This window comes from Erythrolamprus reginae, chromosome Z, assembly GCF_031021105.1.
Source record: "Erythrolamprus reginae isolate rEryReg1 chromosome Z, rEryReg1.hap1, whole genome shotgun sequence".
Lineage (NCBI taxonomy): Eukaryota > Metazoa > Chordata > Lepidosauria > Squamata > Dipsadidae > Erythrolamprus > Erythrolamprus reginae.
In genome coordinates, this window is record NC_091963.1 from 24,472,241 (window position 1) to 24,490,978 (window position 18,738).

General features: G+C 37.0%; 1 protein-coding gene across 1 annotated transcript in view; it reads right to left on the reverse strand.

Annotated features, from left to right (window-relative positions):
• Positions 1-18,738, reverse strand: part of MYO3A (myosin IIIA) — a 153,437-nt gene that overhangs the window by 63,958 nt on the left and 70,741 nt on the right. Inside the window, 11 exon segments of the mRNA XM_070728212.1 lie at positions 1,796-1,949; positions 4,020-4,167; positions 4,979-5,189; positions 6,980-7,106; positions 10,941-11,055; positions 11,207-11,305; positions 12,440-12,642; positions 13,230-13,313; positions 14,706-14,810; positions 15,331-15,447; positions 16,963-17,062. Coding sequence (XP_070584313.1) covers positions 1,796-1,949; positions 4,020-4,167; positions 4,979-5,189; positions 6,980-7,106; positions 10,941-11,055; positions 11,207-11,305; positions 12,440-12,642; positions 13,230-13,313; positions 14,706-14,810; positions 15,331-15,447; positions 16,963-17,062 — 1,463 coding nt within the window.

Consider the following 18,738-nt stretch of genomic DNA (forward strand, 5'->3'; position numbering starts at 1 on the left):
ACTTCAGCTTTGCTCAGTTTGATGCTTTTTCAACCATGAATTTATTTTGTCTGCCTTTTTAGAAGAAGTCTACGTGTAAGTTTATACGTTTAGTTTCATAGATATTTCTACTAAAACGTATCTCAGTTACTTTTTCCTAATCTATGTATTTCTTTAGCAATTATGACTTTTTGTCAACAATTTTCCCAAACATTCCCATTTGGATATGTGTTTGTTTTCCAGTCATACATTTTTGTGGGCATTTTGTATATAACTCTGGCATTGTAAAATACAGATTCTGAAGTGTCATAAGTCAGAGTTGGAAGGGGCTGAAGCAGGAGACGCTATACCAGAGATGGTGAACCTTTTTTGGTTCGTGTGCCAAAACAGTGTATGTGGATGTGCTAGCATGTGTGCAGGTGCCCACACCCCTTCCATCCCCCAACATGTGCACCCCCACTGCCCCCACACATATGCATAATCCCTCCACCCCAACGCATGCGCACAGGCCTCAGTGAAGCCTGGGATGTGAAATAATGGGCAAACCGGAAATTTGGAAAAATGCACTTCCGGTTTGCCTGTTGTGCTGTTTTTTTTTACTCTGGAGGGTTCAAGGAATCTTCCTGAAGCCCCAGAATACAAAAAGCCTGGGACGTGAAAAAATGGACAAACCGGAAGTTCAGAAAAATGCACTTCCAGTTTGCCTGTTGTGCTGTTTTTGCACTCTGGAGGGTTCAGGGAAGCTTGCAAAAAACAGCACAACAGGCAAACCGGAAGTGCATTTTCCAAACTTCCGGATTGTCCTTTGTGTGGTTTTTTTTCCACTCTGAAGCTATGGATGGCAAAATGGCCTTTCCCAAAACCAAAAATCAGCTGACCAGCATGCGCTACAGCTGACATAAGGGCAACATCTTGCTACCTGTGGCACTTGGAGGGCATCATCATGGCCCTCTACTATTCCTAACAAGTGACTCTCCAGTGGATAGAGCATCTACAATGTCTGAAGGCAAGCCATTTCATGCTTAATTGTTCTTACTAGAATGGAATTTCTTTTCAGTTCTAGATTGCTTATCTCCTTGATTAATTTATTTTTTGATTAATCTATTTTTAATCAAATTTATTTTTTGATTAATCTATTTTTTTTGTCTTGCCTTCTGGTGCTTTGTAAAATAGGTTGAGCCTTTCTTCTTTTTTGGCAGCCCCACAAATATTGGAATACTGCTATCATATCACCCTATTCCTTCTTTTCACTAGACCAATCCAATTCCTGCAATCATTTTTGATATATTTTAGCCTCCAGTCCTTATTGCTCTTTTCTGCATTCTTTTCAGAGTCTCTACATCATTTTTATAACATGGTGCCCAAAACTGGATATAGTATTCCAAGTGTGGTCTTACTAAGGCATTATAAAATGATACTAATACAAACTATCTTGATTCTATCCCCTTTTAATGTAGTCTAGGGTTGCATGGTTTTTTGGCTGCTGCCTCATACTGCTAGCTCATATTTAAGATTGTCATTAGAACTCCAAAACCCTTCTCAGTTACTACTTGTGAGCCAGGTTTCACCTAATCTACATTTTTGTTTTTCTTGCATAAGTGTAAAACTTTACTTTTCTCTACATTGGTTTTCATTTTGTAAGATGGACCCGATGTTCGAGTTTGTTGAGATCTATCTGGATTTTGAGCTTATCTTCTAGGATGTTGACGAAATATGAATTAGGTAATATTAAAGTAGTCTGCAAAATAATCCTATTTCTTTTTCCACCCTAAAAAGAGGCCGATATATCTTTAAGTTCAAGCTGCCAAAATCTTACCAACAAGCGTTTGATCAGTGGCTTGAGGAAAATTACTTTCTTCATCAAGGAGGGACAGTAAACCCATTGGTTTTTGTAGGAATATATCTAACAGTGCTTTGTTGTCTTCATATTCAATAACTTGTGCATCAATGCCTTCATTCAAGTACTCATTCTGTAAGAAATTTTTAAAAAGAGTTTTTCTGAAGTATTTTGTAAAGATACCTGGTGTGTATGAACAATAGGAAAAGCAAAGCAAATGGAATTAATAAAAGATTTTAAAACTATGATCTGAAACTAAACTTCCATGGCACAGTTGGGAACAAGCAGTCAACCATAGCCATACTTTCCTTACAAAATTGTATGGAAACCTCAGATACTAGTCCTGTTTATTTTCTTATCCTCTGCCCAATACAGTTTTTTTAAATTAGATTTGATGATACAGAGAAGTAGGCAGTGGAGTGAGCCATGAAATTAATTTATATAATGATTATTTAATCTTCATGATGGTAATTCTCTTAATACTACCCCAAATGTTCTTAGAGGATCATGAAAAATAATGCCAAGAATCAAATCAAATGCAGCCGCGTGAGCAGTCATGGGCCTTCCTAGGCATACCCATGTTTCTCCAACACTCTGCAGACTGCATTGGCTGTCGATTGGTTTCCGGACGCAATTCAAAGCGTTGGCATAAGAAGAATTAAAAGCTGTCATTGAAATTACTGAGTAACAACATTCAGCTTAAAGACTGAAAATGCATTGCAACATTTTTTTCTACCCTATGAACAAAGCAGCTTCATCCATCTGGGGTTTCTGTAACATTTGTTCTTCGTCTCCAATGTAGAACACAATCCAAAGCAAATATTCCAAATACTATTTAAATCAGCTGCATGTTCTTCTTTCATTGCTTTCCTAAACTCCACAAGTCTGTTTACTGACTCATCAAGTGTATTCAATTTTTAGTAATCGTACCATTTTGTTTTACCCCCATCTTAAAAATCAAAATGCATTCTACTGTTGTTTTAAATTATCCATCTTTCGAATTAACATAGGATATTTCCTACATGAAATAAAACTGCTAATTCCTACTCCCAATTGGATTTATAGTTAATATGCTTGCTGGCAAATTAATAACACAGTCACTTTCGTATAAAGAATTGCTCAGTGTGCTGTCCATTTTTATTTTTATTTTTCCTCTTGAACTATAAATTATACTGTATGCCTTATTCCACATGAAAACAAAATTGCATTTGCACCAAACCTATTATCACTCCATTCTGTTGCCTGGATACTCTAAATGAGAAGCTTAATGCATTTTCAGGTGGACATTTAACTTGTGGAAAGTAATCAAACAATTGTGCACAGAACACACACACAAACATACAGCCTTCTTCCAAGTCTACATTTTTTTTCTCCCCAAGGAAGCCAAGGTTACCTTTGCTAGATAAAATTATATGAATTAAGAAATTATCAAGTTTTTTCTTTCAGTTTATTCCCCTGCCTGCTTCACTACATCATTTGTATAATTACTCCTTAATGAGAAGCAATCTGTTATTTATTCATTCATTCATTCATTCATTCATTCGATTTTTATGCCGCCCTTCTCCTTAGACTCAGGGCAGCTTACAACATGTTAGCAATAGCACTTTTTAAACAGAGCGCTAGCATATTGCTCGCAAAATACTGTGTTTTGCTGTTGTGAGCCGCTCCGAGTCTCCGGGAAGGGGTGGCATACAAATCTAATAAATCTAATCTAATCTAAATCTAACTGCATGTTCTCCTTTAGGGCATCTTTTGAAAGATGATGGGAAGCCTCTCGCCAAGAGCTCAAGGTACCGTGCAGCCGGGGCAATTGGAGAGGGACTGCCCTTGGGACTCACCTATCCCAATAATTGGAAGGGGATGGGATGGTGATCCCTCCCACATGCCAGGGCATGGCCAGGAACCAGGTGAAGGTGTGGTACCTTCACCTTGTTCAGCAAGGAGCTACACCCATAGTTGCCCAGGAAGGTTATTTGTGAATTATTTCCACCCCTAATTTTTTAGTGGCCTCTGCAGGTCCTGGTCATTGGTTGATAATCAGTTAAAGTTCATTTAACTTTAATAAAGTGACCTATTTAAACCGAGCTCTTTGTGTCCATGTTCTTATTCTGCCTCTGGTGCAAATAGTTTGCCCATCATGGTCCTAGAACATCACAAATGGAAAAAAGTATATTTGCATGCATATCCACATAAGTATGCTTACCTGTTCCCATGCAAAAATATTTTGATTGAAGTAAAACTGAATCTGTTCGTTGGCAATATTGATACAGAGCTGCTCAAAAGAATTCTTTTTGAAGTTTTCAAAACCAAAAATATCAAGAATTCCAATATTTAGTCCTTTATCACTTCCACTGAAAATACATAAGCTTTATATTACATTTCAGTCTCATTTAGTTATTCCATTTCAGATATTTAAAATACTTAGTTACTTTGTCGGACAGAAACTGGTAGAGTCTAATGTCCAGAGTTCTGGAATGGCTATTTATCAAATGCTAAATATCCCAACTGCAAGAATTAATTTCTGAAAACAAAGGGGCTACAGAAACAATAATTTTGTAATGTCAGTGTTCTTGGACAAAGCACATAAGTATTTGTATATTATGTGAAAAACTTGTTTTCCATTTTTGTTTTGGGTTTTATTTATTTAAACAAAATAAAGAAAAAAGAAAAAAAGGGGAAAAATATTAAGAATATGCATATACTTAATATTTTTATACAAACACCCTTGAGACTTTTGAAAAGCTTTGAATGGAAGAAAATGAGTATGCCTGCCCCCTTTAACAGACAGAAGGCACCCCAAACTGACATTAACAGCTTCAAACTTGATGTAAAAAATATGACTTTAATCATCGGGTTGTTGAAGCGTGGAACTCATTACCGGACTCCGTAGTATCATCCCCTAACCCCCAACATTTTACCATTAGACTATCCATGGTTGACCTCTCCAGATTCCTAAGAGGTCAATAAGGGGTGTACATAAGCACACTAGAGTGCTTTCCGTTCCCTGTCCTATAGTCTCTCCTATATCTCGTATTTCTTCTCTATAACCTTCATTGTGTATTATTGTGTATTGGACAAAAAAAATAAAAATAAAAAATAAAAATAAAAAATCTTCAATTTATAAAGTCATCTCAACTCACACAGGGATGGAGGGAATCTTACCTTAAACCTGTAGTTGGTTTGAGTAGGACATTAATATGATTGACTATCCAACTAAAGAGCCACCCATACAATGCTTTGGCTGTAGCATCTCTCACGTCAATTGCTTTTTCCATTGTATTGGGTCGTATAATTGTTTCCCCTCGAGTAACCACACAATGACAGGTTAGGGCTTCTTGCATCTTATTTGCTTGGATAAATAACAAGGAAGCAGCTAGAAATCAAAGAAACGGTGTTACCTCCATATTTCCATAGATGTGTTTAGAAAGGTCAGGTCTATTACTTAGTTTTGTATAAGTACCTCTCCTAAAGCACTCTTCAGTATTTTCAGAGTCTGAATGTTATTTGTACTTCCTATTCATATTCAATATTATAAGAAAATGAGTTCTTCAAATGAAAGGAAGAAAATTGCCCCACATAAAGTACAAAGAAAAGTGAATCAATGATAAACAGAATAAAATTACCCAATATGTTAACAACAAATTTAGTTCCCTGGAATACTAATTTTTATATAGCTAAAGGGCACTCTCCACCCCATATGAACAAAAGGTCTCAGGAAGACACTAAGATATGCAGAAATAGAAAAAATATTTTAACTAAATGAGGACTGAGTATACCCATCTTAACATAAGCTTTCTTCTTTTGGCTTATCTTCCCTTATTTTTAACACACACACACACCCTAAAGCAGAAAACTGCAACAAAAGAATTACACAACTTATTAAAATGTCTGGAGTAATTGCCTGTTACTTTCAGCCCTGCATTTACAGTTTGCCTTATCTATATCAAATCTTTTATGGTTTCACAATGCAATGATAAGCATACTTTTCATTAGGATTTGAAGCTCTCTCTTAACTATGTATGACACTATAGACCCCCCCCTTTAAAATAAATGGCAACACTAATGTTATTAGACATTAGTGCATCTCCACAGAAAACATTGAGGTTGAATGTCATGAGGGGGAACCCTATTACACTTGTAGGCATTCACAAGGTTAATGTAGCCAAACTGTTCTGCTGGCGTAATTAGTCCAGGAAGACACACACCACATGATAAAAGGAAAACCCAAAAGTTTTTATAAACATAAAAACAGAAACAGCTCCCTTTTTAAATGTCAAAGGGATTTTCTGGTACACACAAGGCACAGGTTAAATGCAGTCCAATTGCTCACCCAATAATTGGGAAATTGAGTCCAATTCTAAAGTCCAGAGAGTCCACACACAAAATCCTGAACAGCAAAAACCACAATCTTGATGAAACAATGAATCAGATAAACTGCCATGAGGCTAAAACACCAGGCTGCACTTTTATCTGTAGCACTAATTACAGCAGCCCCACCCAACCACAGGTGGCCTCATTTTCTCTTGTAATAATCCTTCAGTTGTTGTCTCCTATGCATCACTCTACGCATGCGTGGATGTGTCATTAATTCTTGTTCAGAATCCAGGGATGATACAGATGACTGATCTCCTCCTGGGCTGTCTGCCAAACTCCCCTCTTCCCTGTCACTCACGCTTCCTTGGTCAGAGGAGACTTCGTCAGGAGATTCTACTGGGAACAAAACAGGCCTGCAGCATGTGGATGTCTCCCCCACATCCACCTCCACATTCCTTGGGGCAGGAGCTGGGCCAGAGCTAACCACAACACAAACCAAGCTCCCATTTGTTGACAAGTTCATAAGATTGGATTTAGGTCTTGAAGAATTTTAACAATAGTGTTCTGCCATGTTCATACAGCTTCAGATTTCATAATGAATAAGACAGCTAAATAAGTCTGTAATCCTATATGTCAGATATAAGAAACTGGCATTCTCCAATTGCTTTTGTTTCAAATGCTGCAGTTTCTAAACACTGAACATTTTGGCGAAGATCATAAGAGTTAAAGATAAAAATATTTGGAGGCTCCAAATTATCTATGCTTGTTATGCAGACTTCTCTGAAAGCAAGCCCTACTGGGCTCCAAGAAACACATTGCCAATCTATTTTAAAAATAAGAATAACTCACAATTCTCCAGAGGTTTTGGATTGGAAATTATGCTCTTGTCAATCATGTACTCGGTTACCTCTGATGAAAATTCAATGTTACCCACGTTTAAAATGGCAGCAAGTACACAATATACACACTCTAGTTCCTGAAAAACAAGTGTACAAAAGCATTCCAATTCAGTCTTAAAACAGGCAGAATAGGGAAAAGTCAGTTAATATTGATTTTGCACTTAATGAAAAATCAGCATTCTCTAATAGCTGCATCCCTTTCACTTAATCTTAATCTTAACCATAACGATGTCATTGAAACATTAAAAATGTAGGATTATCCAGGTAAACATTCAGAGTTAACATAGCTTTTTGACAGATCTCTCTCTTAGTTCTCCCTATATGTTGGACTGCAATTCCCATCCTGGCTTCTTCTGGCTATTTTGATGGCAATGTCATTTTGAATCTTGCCATCACTCATGCTTATATAATACACTTCATTTAGTTGATTCGTCTGAAATAAACCCCCAGAAGAAAATTGACTTCAGTCTCTCTCTCTCTCTCTTACTCTATAATTGGATTTTCATTTACTGAAAGCTAGTTCTTGATGCTGCAACAGTAAATGACAAATAGAGGAGAAAATTATTTGGCGGGCTTCTTTTAAAAAATTACATGTAAATTGTAATCCAGCCCAAGTTTGCATCTTGCTTAAGTACAACTTCTAAGCATAACAATGCATTTGGTTATACCTTAGCATGGGAACTCAATATACAATACTGTATAATGTATTTTTGTTTTGCACTGTGCAATGTACAATATGTGTTTAAATAAAATAGCCATTTATCCATTGTATTTATTTTCTAAATTATGTGAAAAACTAAATGCTTTCTTTAAATAGTCAGATTAGCTTGTCTATGTTGCAGTCCATCTTGGATGTTTTTTTTAAATACAGTAGAATTTTGGATTTTGTGGTTTGATATTTTGCAAATTCTCTGATCTGGGCATTTCTGTTTATTTTTATCTAGTTAAAGTAGTGTTGTCAATGGAGGCATAATATTTGCAAATACAGTAATACCTCATCTTACGAACCTAATTGGTTCCCGGGGGAAGTTCGTAAGACGAAAAGTTCATAAGACGAAACATTGTTTCCCATAGGAAACAATGTAAAATCAATTAATCCATGCAACGAAAAAAACCCGCAAAATACCGCCGCCGGGGGGCTTCTCGGCGGCCTCCCGAACGCCACACCCGAACTTCCGGGTTCGGCGTTCGGGAGGTCGCCGAGAAGCCCCCTGGCTGTTTCAAAAGGTGACAGCAGGGCGGCAGGGCTTCTCGACGGCCTCCCGAACACCAAACCTGGAGGTTCGGCAAAAGTTCGGGTTCGGGAGGCCGCTGAGAAGCCCCGCCGCCGGCTGTCACCTTTTAAAACAGCTGGGGGGCTTCTCAGCGTCCTCCTGAACCCGAACGCCAAACCCGAACTTACTTACTTACTTACTTACTTAGTTATTTAGTTATTTAGTTATTTAGTTGTTTAGTTGTTTAGTTATTTAGTTATTTAGTTATTTAGTTATTTAGTTATTTATTTAGTGATTTAGTTAGTGATTTAGTGATTTAGTGATTTAGTGATTTAGTGATTTAGTGATTTAGTGATTTAGTGATTTAGTGATTTAGTGATTTAGTGATTTAGTGATTTAGTGATTTAGTGATTTAGTGATTTAGTGATTTAGTGATTTAGTGATTTAGTGATTTAGTGATTTAGTGATTTAGTGATTTAGTGATTTAGTTATTTAGTTATTTAGTTATTTAGTTATTTAGTTATTTAGTTATTTAGTTATTTAGTTATTTAGTTAGTTATTTATCCGATTTTTATGCCACCCTTCTCCTTAGACTCAGGGTGGCTTGCAACATGTTAGCAATAACACTTCTTAACAGAACCAGCATATTGCCCCCACAATCCGGGTCCTCATTTTACCCACCTCGGAAGGATGGAAGGCTGAGTCAACCTTGAGCCGGTGATGAGATTTGAACCGCTGATCTTCAGATCTGCAGTCAGCTTCAGTGGCCTGCAGTACAGCACTCTATCTGCTGCGCCACCCCAGCTCTTGTTAGATTTGTATGCCGCCCCTTTCCGAAGACTCAGGCCGAACCTATAGTGGCATCAGTGTGAGGTGGCTCCGCCCACCTACCCAGATGTCTGTGCATGCGCAGAAGCTTTTGCACATGCGCAGAAGCTCCCTCCACATGTGCGCTCCCAATAGCAAACCAGTAGCAATGGTAATTGAAACCCTTTACTGCACCCACCCCATCACCTGGATAATAGTCTTCTGAAACTGTTGGGACATACAAAGAATGATTGGTCTACAGTCATCCAGTCACCATCCATGCTAACTGTTGAGCTAAAAATGAAATGGTTTAGTCCTGCTGCAACAATAGAACTTCTCCATCCTATTATCTCATATGTTCATACACTTTTTAGATCTTACTACTCTTCTGTTTTCATGGGCTTCCACGAGGGAGCAAATGCAATGACAGGCACCATGACCAAAATTTGCTATTTTTCTATTTAAGAAGTGGTGTGGAGCTTGTATTCTGATATTAGGTTGTATGTTTTGCCATTTTAATGAAACGTCAGTCTGCTGCATAGGCCCCAATAATATAAATTATTCATATAATTATTATAATGTATAATTGTTAAAAATCACAAATAATTAAATATTGGAGTGGTTATTAGTACTTGGTTATTTTCTTATGGATGGTTCATTACCAAAGCAAAGTAGTAACATCTAGTGATGAGCGAATTGAACCTGCACAATTCGGGTCCGTACCGAATTTTACGGTGTTCAGTATGCCAAACATAAACCCGAAAGTTTTCCAAAGTTTGGGCAAAGTTTGGTGTCGTGTTTGACATTCAGAGCTTTGACGTCACCGGCAGGTTGCTAAGGATGCCAAGGTGATCACTTCCTGGATTCCATGGAATCCAGGAAGTGATCACCTTGGCATTCCAGGCAATCTGCCGGTGACGTCAAAGCTCTGAATGTCAAACACGACACCAAACTTTGCCCGGAATCTCTTCATGGGAGGGATTCTCCGTTTGGGTTCGAGTTTGGGTTTGTCCGAATTTTGCATAAAATTTGGCCGAACATGCTGAACCCAAACACCCTTGGGTTCGCCCATCACTAGTAACATCATCAGGATTACAAAGGAATAGGATTTGCTCTTCATTTATATTCTAGTGGCTTGTCTTGTCAGTGTTGATAGGAGAAGTCTTGGAGATTCTTTGACTGGGCAGCTTACTATTAGCTTGTTTAGCAGTTGGGGTATTGTTTATTTCTTTATTGCTGGTTTAATGTTAATCTTGGAGTTAATCTATGCATATTTGGTTGCTGATGGGGAGGTGTTTTGGTCTTTTTTCTCCTTTTTGGTTTGTTAATTCTCTCTTTTACACAGTATGTAGATATTGTTTATAACTATACAGTGTTCCCTCGATTTTCGCAGGGGATGCGTTCCGAGACTGCCCGCGAAAGTCGAATTTCTGCGAAGTAGAGATGCGGAAGTAAATACACTATTTTTGGCTATGAACAGTATCACAAGCCTTCCCTTAACACTTTAAACCCCTAAAGTGCAATTTCCCATTCCCTTAGCAACTATTTAGATCATTACTCACCATGTTTATTTATTAAAGTTTACTAAAAAAATATTTATTAAAGTTGGATGAAAGTTTGGCGATGACATATGACATCATTGGGTGGGAAAAACCGTGGTATAGGAAAAAAACCTGCAAAGTATTTTTTAATTAATATTTAATTAATATTAATAATATTAATATTTTGAAAAACCTTGGTATAGATATTCGCGAAGTTCGAACCCGCGAAAATTGAGGGAACACTGTGTATCTATTTATGGCTAATTTGTCAGAATGTCAGCCTTATTTCCAGCCAATTAAATATTTTCTATTAAATAATCCAATTAAATATTTCCATCCAATTACCTACCTCCATTGTAAAGCCAATCACTTTGAAGCATTGCTCAATCGATGCAAACTTGGATTTATAAAAAGTATTATTCAGGACCTCTTGCACTGCAGTCAGATGTTCATTTTGTAGATAACTAATTAAATGTGGGGAGGGGAAAAGTGAAATTTTTAGTGATACAGAAAACCAACACAAGGCATGTCGGTCCCCCCCACCCAATTTAAATTAAATTGAAAAAATTGTTTGAGAATTTAAGGATTAGAGCAAAATTGTGTTTTGTTTTCTACCTTGGGAGTACATTTTCTGGCAATTTATAATGAGCCAATCTGTCCTTTTCTGCCAATCCAGCATAGATGTAAAAGAAAATATGAAAATTTTTCTCTCCACTGAAAAAAGCAAGCAAACAAATTACAGTGCTATAATTACTAAAATAAAATCTAAGAATTCCTATTTTATCTGTTTGTTCATCTTTTGAAATTCATGTCGCATTTTAAACCAAGAGTCTCCAATCTTGAGAACTTTAAGCCTGGAGGACTTCAATTCCCAGAATTCCCCAACCAGGCTTAAAGTTGCCAAGGTTGGAGAGCCCTATTTTAAACATTTAAATTCCTTCCAAACATTAAGATTTATTTTCATACTTTAGCAAGGGATTAAAGTGAAGTGCTTTCATGCTGATAAGATATAAGAACAAACCTGACCTAGAAGCAGATTAAAAATGAGAAAAATAATCTCTTGCCTAGTTTATAGGCTTGTTAAGTTTGTAACGCTATTTATATGTTATTCTGGTATGTTTCAGTGATCTCCTTTAGTTTGTTTAACAAAAAAACATGATCGAAACATTTAAATATGTCAAAGGGTTAAATAAGGTTCAGGAGGGAAGTGTTTTTAATAGGAAAGTGAACACAAGAACAAGGGGACACAATCTGAAGTTAGTTGGGGGAAAGATCAAAAGCAACGTGAGGAAATATTATTTCACTGAAAGAGTAGTAGATCCTTGGAACAAACTTCCAGCAGACGTGGTTGGTAAATCCACAGTAACTGAATTTAAACATGCCTGGGATAAACATATATCCATCCTAAGATAAAACACATATACATATATCCATCCTAAGATAAAACACAGGAAATAGTATAAGGGCAGACTAGATGAACCATGAGGTCTTTTTCTGCCGTCAGTCTTCTATGTTTCTATGTTTCTATGAATATGGCAGTTTAGGTGAATCACACTTGCCTGCTGTTTAAGCCCATTTAGCAGTTCATTCATTACTATACTAAGAGTGTATACAAGTCATATGCATGTTTATTAGATTATATAAAATTTAGGACATGAATACATAGTTCGTGTATTGTATTAATGCAAGTCATGTCAAATATCTTGTGCAAATGCTGTATTTAATCCTATGCAATGCCCATACCATTTGAATTCATCTATATCACACAATGCTTTTATTTGAACCAAAATTTTATTCTAAACAACCCTGTTTTCCTTTTGGGTAGAATTATTCTTTCCTTTCACTTACCCAGCTTGACATATGACTCTAGACTTTTCTAGAAGATATTCTGAAATCTGAGCGCTTACAACAGTTCCTTTAGAAGTGAATTTCATTTCCAAATATTTCCCAAATCTGCTAGAATTATCATTAATAATAGTGGCTGCATTTCCAAAGGCTTCCAAGAGATTGTTGACTTGGATAATTTTTCCTTGAAGAGTCTTGTTATTAGCCTGAGTAAACATTTTTAAAAATTAGAAACCATTTAAAAACCCATCTTAGGTTATGTCAGTAGTTCTCAACCTGAGGGTCGGGACAGCTTTGGGGGTCGAGCAACTGTTTCACAGGGGTTGCCTAAAACTATGGGAAAAGACAAATTTCCCATAGTGTTAGGAACTAAAGCTTCTATTCTGGGGCCTTGGAACATATTTTTACAGTTGGACCAATCTGGCGTTTACAGGGGGTGTGTCCCTCTGACCTTCCTGCCAATCAGCTTAAAGCTCTGTTGGGAGAATTGGCGCTAGACTTATGGTTGGGGATCACCACAAAATGAGAAACAGCATTAGAACAGCAAAATGAGCGTGGCAGCATTAGAAAGGTTGAGAACCACTGGAACCGTTATGTAGAAAATACATGCTTTACCAATAGAAGAAAATATTTATAGTCAAGGAGGGTTGAATGGTGGAATCCTTGGTGCTCTCTGAGCTTGTTTGTTTTCTTGGAGTGTACCCAAACTGGGTAACATCTTTAGTACTAGAAGAGAATGTGGTTCTTTTTTTAATTGAACCCAACCCCATAAAGTTTTAAAAATCTGTCTTACCTTTCCAAGGATTGTCAACTGTTGAACTAGCAGATGAGAACTTTGAGTCTTCCCAGCTCCACTTTCTCCAGAAATGACAATACACTGAAATTAAGAGTCAGATATATGTTATAATTAATGTTGTATGCAATCAAAATGGACATACATTCTGGCCTTGGAATTAGGCAGGGGTAGGCTACTGCCCGGAGGGGTGGGGGGGAACGCAGTGGGGTAGCAAAAATGGAGCTCCACCCCAGAGCACCCAATTTGCACTGAAAGATGTTGAAAGAAAATGCAGGGCATCCTGCATAAGCCACGCCCACAGTTTTAAAAATTTTGGTAGCCCTTCACTGGAATTGGGGACGTGTCATGATTTGTCAGATAGATTGATAGATTGATAGATTGATAGATTGATAGATTGATAGATTGATAGATTGATAGATTGATAGATTGATAGATTGATAGATTGATAGATTGATAGATTGATAGATTGATAGATTGATAGATTGATAGATTGATAGATTGATAGATTGATAGATTGATAGATAGGTAGGTAGATTGATAGATTGATAGATTGATAGATTGATAGATTGATAGATTGATAGATTGAGAGATTGAGAGATTGAGAGATCGAAAGATCGAGAGATTGATAGATTAGATAGATTGATTAGATAGGTAGATAGGTAGATATATAGATATATAGATTGATAGATTGGTAGATTGATAGATTGATAGATAGATTGATAGATAGATTGATAGATAGATAGATGGATTAGATAGATAGATAGATAGATAGATTGATAGGTTGATAGGTTGATAGGTTGATAGATTGATAGATTGATAGATAGATAATGAATGAATGAATAAACGAATAAATGAATGAATAAATGAATCATTGCTTATTTGACCCCTATGACAATCATTAAGTGTTGTATCACATGATTCTTGACAAATGTATATTTTATTTTATGTACGTTGAGAGCATATGCACCAAGACAAATTCCTTGTGTGTCCAATCACACTTGGCCAATAAAAATTCTATTCTATTCTATTCTAAATAAATGTTTGTCTTGGAGAGGGAATGGGCATAACAATAGCATTAGGCAATAGCATTCAAACTTATATACCACTTCATAGTGCTTGTTACAGCCTTCTCTAAGCGGTTTACAGAATCAGCATATTGCCCCCACCAATCTGGCTCCTCATTTTACCCACCTTGGAAGAAGGATAAGTCAACCTTGAGCTGGTGGTAAGATTTGAGCTGCTGAACTACAGCTAGTAGTTAACAGAAGTAGTCTGCAGTCTGCACTCTAACCACTGTGCCACTCCGGTTGCAGGATGCCTATACCAGTGTTTCTCAACCTTGGCATCTTTAAGAATTCCCAAAATTCCTTCAGATCTTAAAAGTTGCCAGGGTTGAGAAACACTTTTTCCAATATTCTTCTTCTGCCTTAGTTTTAATTGCTGCACATTTCTACTTAGTATTATTAGCATTACCTGATCTGACCCATCGGCAACCATTGATTGATATGCAGTATCAGCCATAGCAAAAATATGTGGAGGGTTGCGAGTCCGTTTAGCCCCCATGTACATTCTGGAATGCTGAAAAAAAGAAAAGATAAATATTAGGTATTCTATTGGTTACCACCAACCTAATAAATCAAAATACTATTACAATGAGAAATATTTGCTACAACATGTCACATAGCTCCTGACAAACGTGACTCCTGGAATAAAACATTTCTCAGTTTAATTTCTTAATTTGTCTTGTTTCCAGTTTTGAGTGGCAATGAGTATCAATACTAGTACATTAGCTAATCTGAAACACTAATTTGTAACGGTCAGATTTTTTTGTTTTACTTTCTCTACATCCTCTTCTACTATTACTACAGGGAAGAATAGGAAATTACACCTTTGCACACACATATATCTTGGCACCTTCAACCTCTTTTTAATTCAGTTATTGCATCTAAAAATCTACGCAATCACCCCAAGGAAATTTCTGTGGACATGAAAATGAGCCATAACCCTTGCAATGTATAGTAAGCAAAAAGAATTTCTCTGCCTTGGTGCCCAAATTCTGACCTTTCCAAATTCAAACTAACCAATCGAATTTTCCCACCTTTGCAGAGTAAAGATCTAAGTTCCGAAAAGGGTTAATTGCAATGAGGATATCTCCCACATAAGTGTAGATCTGACCTCGGGCAAAGCTTTTATCGAGTTGCTCTGTTATTGTATTCTGTTTGAAATAGAGAGAAAAAGGAAGAAAAAAAAAACAACTAGTCATGTTTCTTTCTTTTTTTAAAAAGAAGTACCTATACTGAAGAGAGATTAAGAAGATATTTTAGATTTTTTTTAGTTATGATATCAACATTCTTAATTTTGAATTCTACATGCATGATCCTTTTGGATCCACCAGTCTTCTTCATCAACAACCATGAGTATAACAAAATGTCAAGCACTGACTCTGATAGAGTCAATTTTTATATATTTTTTATTATTAGATTTGTCCTATTGTTACACTGTTTCTTATTACTGTTGTGAGCTGCCCCAAGTTTTCGGAGAGGGGCGGCATACAAATCTAATTAATAATAATAATAATAATAATAATAATAATAATAATAATAGATTTCAAATTGCTAAACTTCTGATCGACCAATGAGATTTAAGTCAGTACTTATCCAGTTTCTCTGCTGTGATAGTGGCTATCCAAAATCTTGGTTTTTTCCTAAATTATTATTCGTGAAACATTTAATTTGAGATATCAAGGATTGAATCTTGTGAGACATTTAGAATACAAATTTATGGATGATTTGAGTCAGAGGACTCATATCTTATATTTCAATATGAAGTGAGAGTTTGATCTTAATGTAACTTCACCACTAGGAGATTTTTATGGTTCCAAATCTTGTGAAAGGTGATTTTTTTTCTCCTCTGTACTTACTGGTGGGCAATCTTTAATCTCAGCGCTATAATGACATCATAGATGCAGGAAATTTTAATCCTATCTTTGTGTAGGCAATTAAAAGCTTCTTCCATTTTATTGCTGAAAATGTTGGACTCCTACAATTTGAACTGGATTCTGGCTTTCGAATGTGATTATCAAGTTTGAGACAGAGGAACAAAACAATGGACTGTGTTCATAATATCTAGCCACGGTGATGAATAGCTATATTAATTTTATTTCTCTCAGTTTATCATTTTTATCAATCTGTCAAATTCTGCCTCATGAACTTTCTGTTGTTTTTTAAATTCATTGCGATATATGCGTTTTAATGTGCATTATTCCAAACAAAGCTGTGGTTGCAAGAATCCATGCATTTTTGAATAATGTACTGTTGTACATTTTAAGAAATACTACTTATTATTGTATATTTCTTAATAGACAAATGGAGTTGATAGTGCGGAAATCACTTGTTTTGGTTTGTATATTAGTTCTAAGACTCAATGACTCCTGCTCAATGCTCTGTACCCTTAATCTAAGCACAGCAAAAGGTAGATAGGCTTGAAAGAAAGACATACAGTACAAAATAGTTAAAGGTGATTATTTGTTTAAAGCAGTGTTTCTTAACCTTGGCAACTTGGAGATATCTGGACTTCAACTCCCAGAATTCCCCAGCCAGCATTTGCTGGCTGGGGAATTCTGGGAGTTGAAGTCCAAATATCTTCAAGTTGCCAAGGTTGGGAAACACTGGTTTAAAGCATGCATTTTATTGCAATTTAGAACATTCCTAACAAAATAAAAATATCTTACCTCATCTAATATTTCTAAGGTTGCCAAATCATTCACCTCCTCCTGATTAACAGTTAGGGATCTAGTCAAATTCTGTATTTTAGAACGGAGATGTTCAACACTGTAAGAAAACAAATATGGATAGATGTATTTGAGAGCATGAACCAAATGTGGGTTCCTCCCTGTTCGGACCGGTTCTAAAGAACCAGTAGTAACTTGGTGGTCTAGGCCACTAGAACCAGTTGCAACTCAGGCCTGCCATGCCTCCGAGCTGATTCTCCCAGCAGCACTATAGGTGGCGCCATCTTGTTTTGAGCTTCTGTGCATGCGCAGAAGCTCAAAACAAGATGGCGCCACCTATGAACCGGCTGCAGGAGAAACCAGAACCCACTCCTGGCACGAACAAAAGATTTTGAATATTATTTTCATTGAGCTGCTTAGGACTGTAAAAGTAAAGGAACACTCTGATAGACATAGATTTAAAGCTCCACATTTCAGGAGCAAATGGTCCCATTTCAAAGGGCTGAATTAAGAGTTCAACCCCCACTTACTTTGGTTAATCAAATTTTCTGTGACCATAGCAGTTATATGTTACGTACAGTTATGGACAGTATGTAATAGGATGAGCAATTATTATTCTATTACTATAATTTACTATAATAAGTGCAGTCAGGCACAAGTGCAGCTTGGCTGCATAGCTAGAGGTATAACAAGCAGGAAGAGGGAGACTGTGATCCCACTATATAGAGCACTGGTGAGACCACATTTGGAATACTGTGTTCAGTTCTGGAGACCTCACCTACAAAAAGATATTGATAAAATTGAACGGGTCCAAAGACGGGCTACAAGAATGGTGGAAGGTCTTAAGCATAAAACGTATCAGGAAAGACTTAATGAACTCAATCTGTATAGTCTGGAGGACAGAAGGGAAAGGGGGGGACATGATCGAAACATTTAAATATGTTAAAGGGTTAAATAAGGTTCAGGAGAGAAGTGTTTTTAATGGGAAAGTGAACACAAGAACAAGGGGGTACAATCAGAGGTTAATTGGGGGAAATATTAGAGGTAACATGAGAAAATATTATTTTACTGAAAGAGTAGTAGATGCTTGGAACAAACTTCCAGCAGACGTTGTCGGTAAATCCACAGTAACTGAATTTAAACATGCCTGGAATAAACATATATCCATCCTAAGATAAAATACAGAAAATAGTATCATGGCAGACTAGATGGACCATGAGGTCTTTTTCTGCCGTCAGTCTTCTATGTTTCTATGTTCCTTTTGACTAATACCCTCATTGTTGATACGTTGATTTGCATCCTGCTTTCCCTTGAGGAGCTCATGGCAGCACAGATAATATTTCCCCTGTTTTCCCTACAAGAGCATTTTTAAGAACTAGGTGGGGCCAAGAAACAGTGAGTGGTACAAAGTGGCCCAGAGAACCTCTGTGACTAAGGGTACACCAAATCCTTGGTCTCCACATTCTTAGTCAAACATCTTAACCACTAATTTTGTTTAGGGTTTGAGATTTGAGATTGCCTAGATCAGGGGTCAGCAACCCTCTGGAGCCACATGGCTTTTTCATCTCTCTGCTGTGACTCCTGTTGCTGGTCAGCCCACAGTTTTGAGAGGAGCTTCCGGTTGTGAGGGGAAGCATGACATGCCAGTAGGAGGCACTATGGCAGGAGGTGGGTTTTCCAGTCAGCTCCACAATTGATAGGGCCTTTGGTTAGGTAGAGAAAAAGGACACCGCACTAAGAAGAAACTCTATGGTGGGGGGACCGGACTTCCGATTG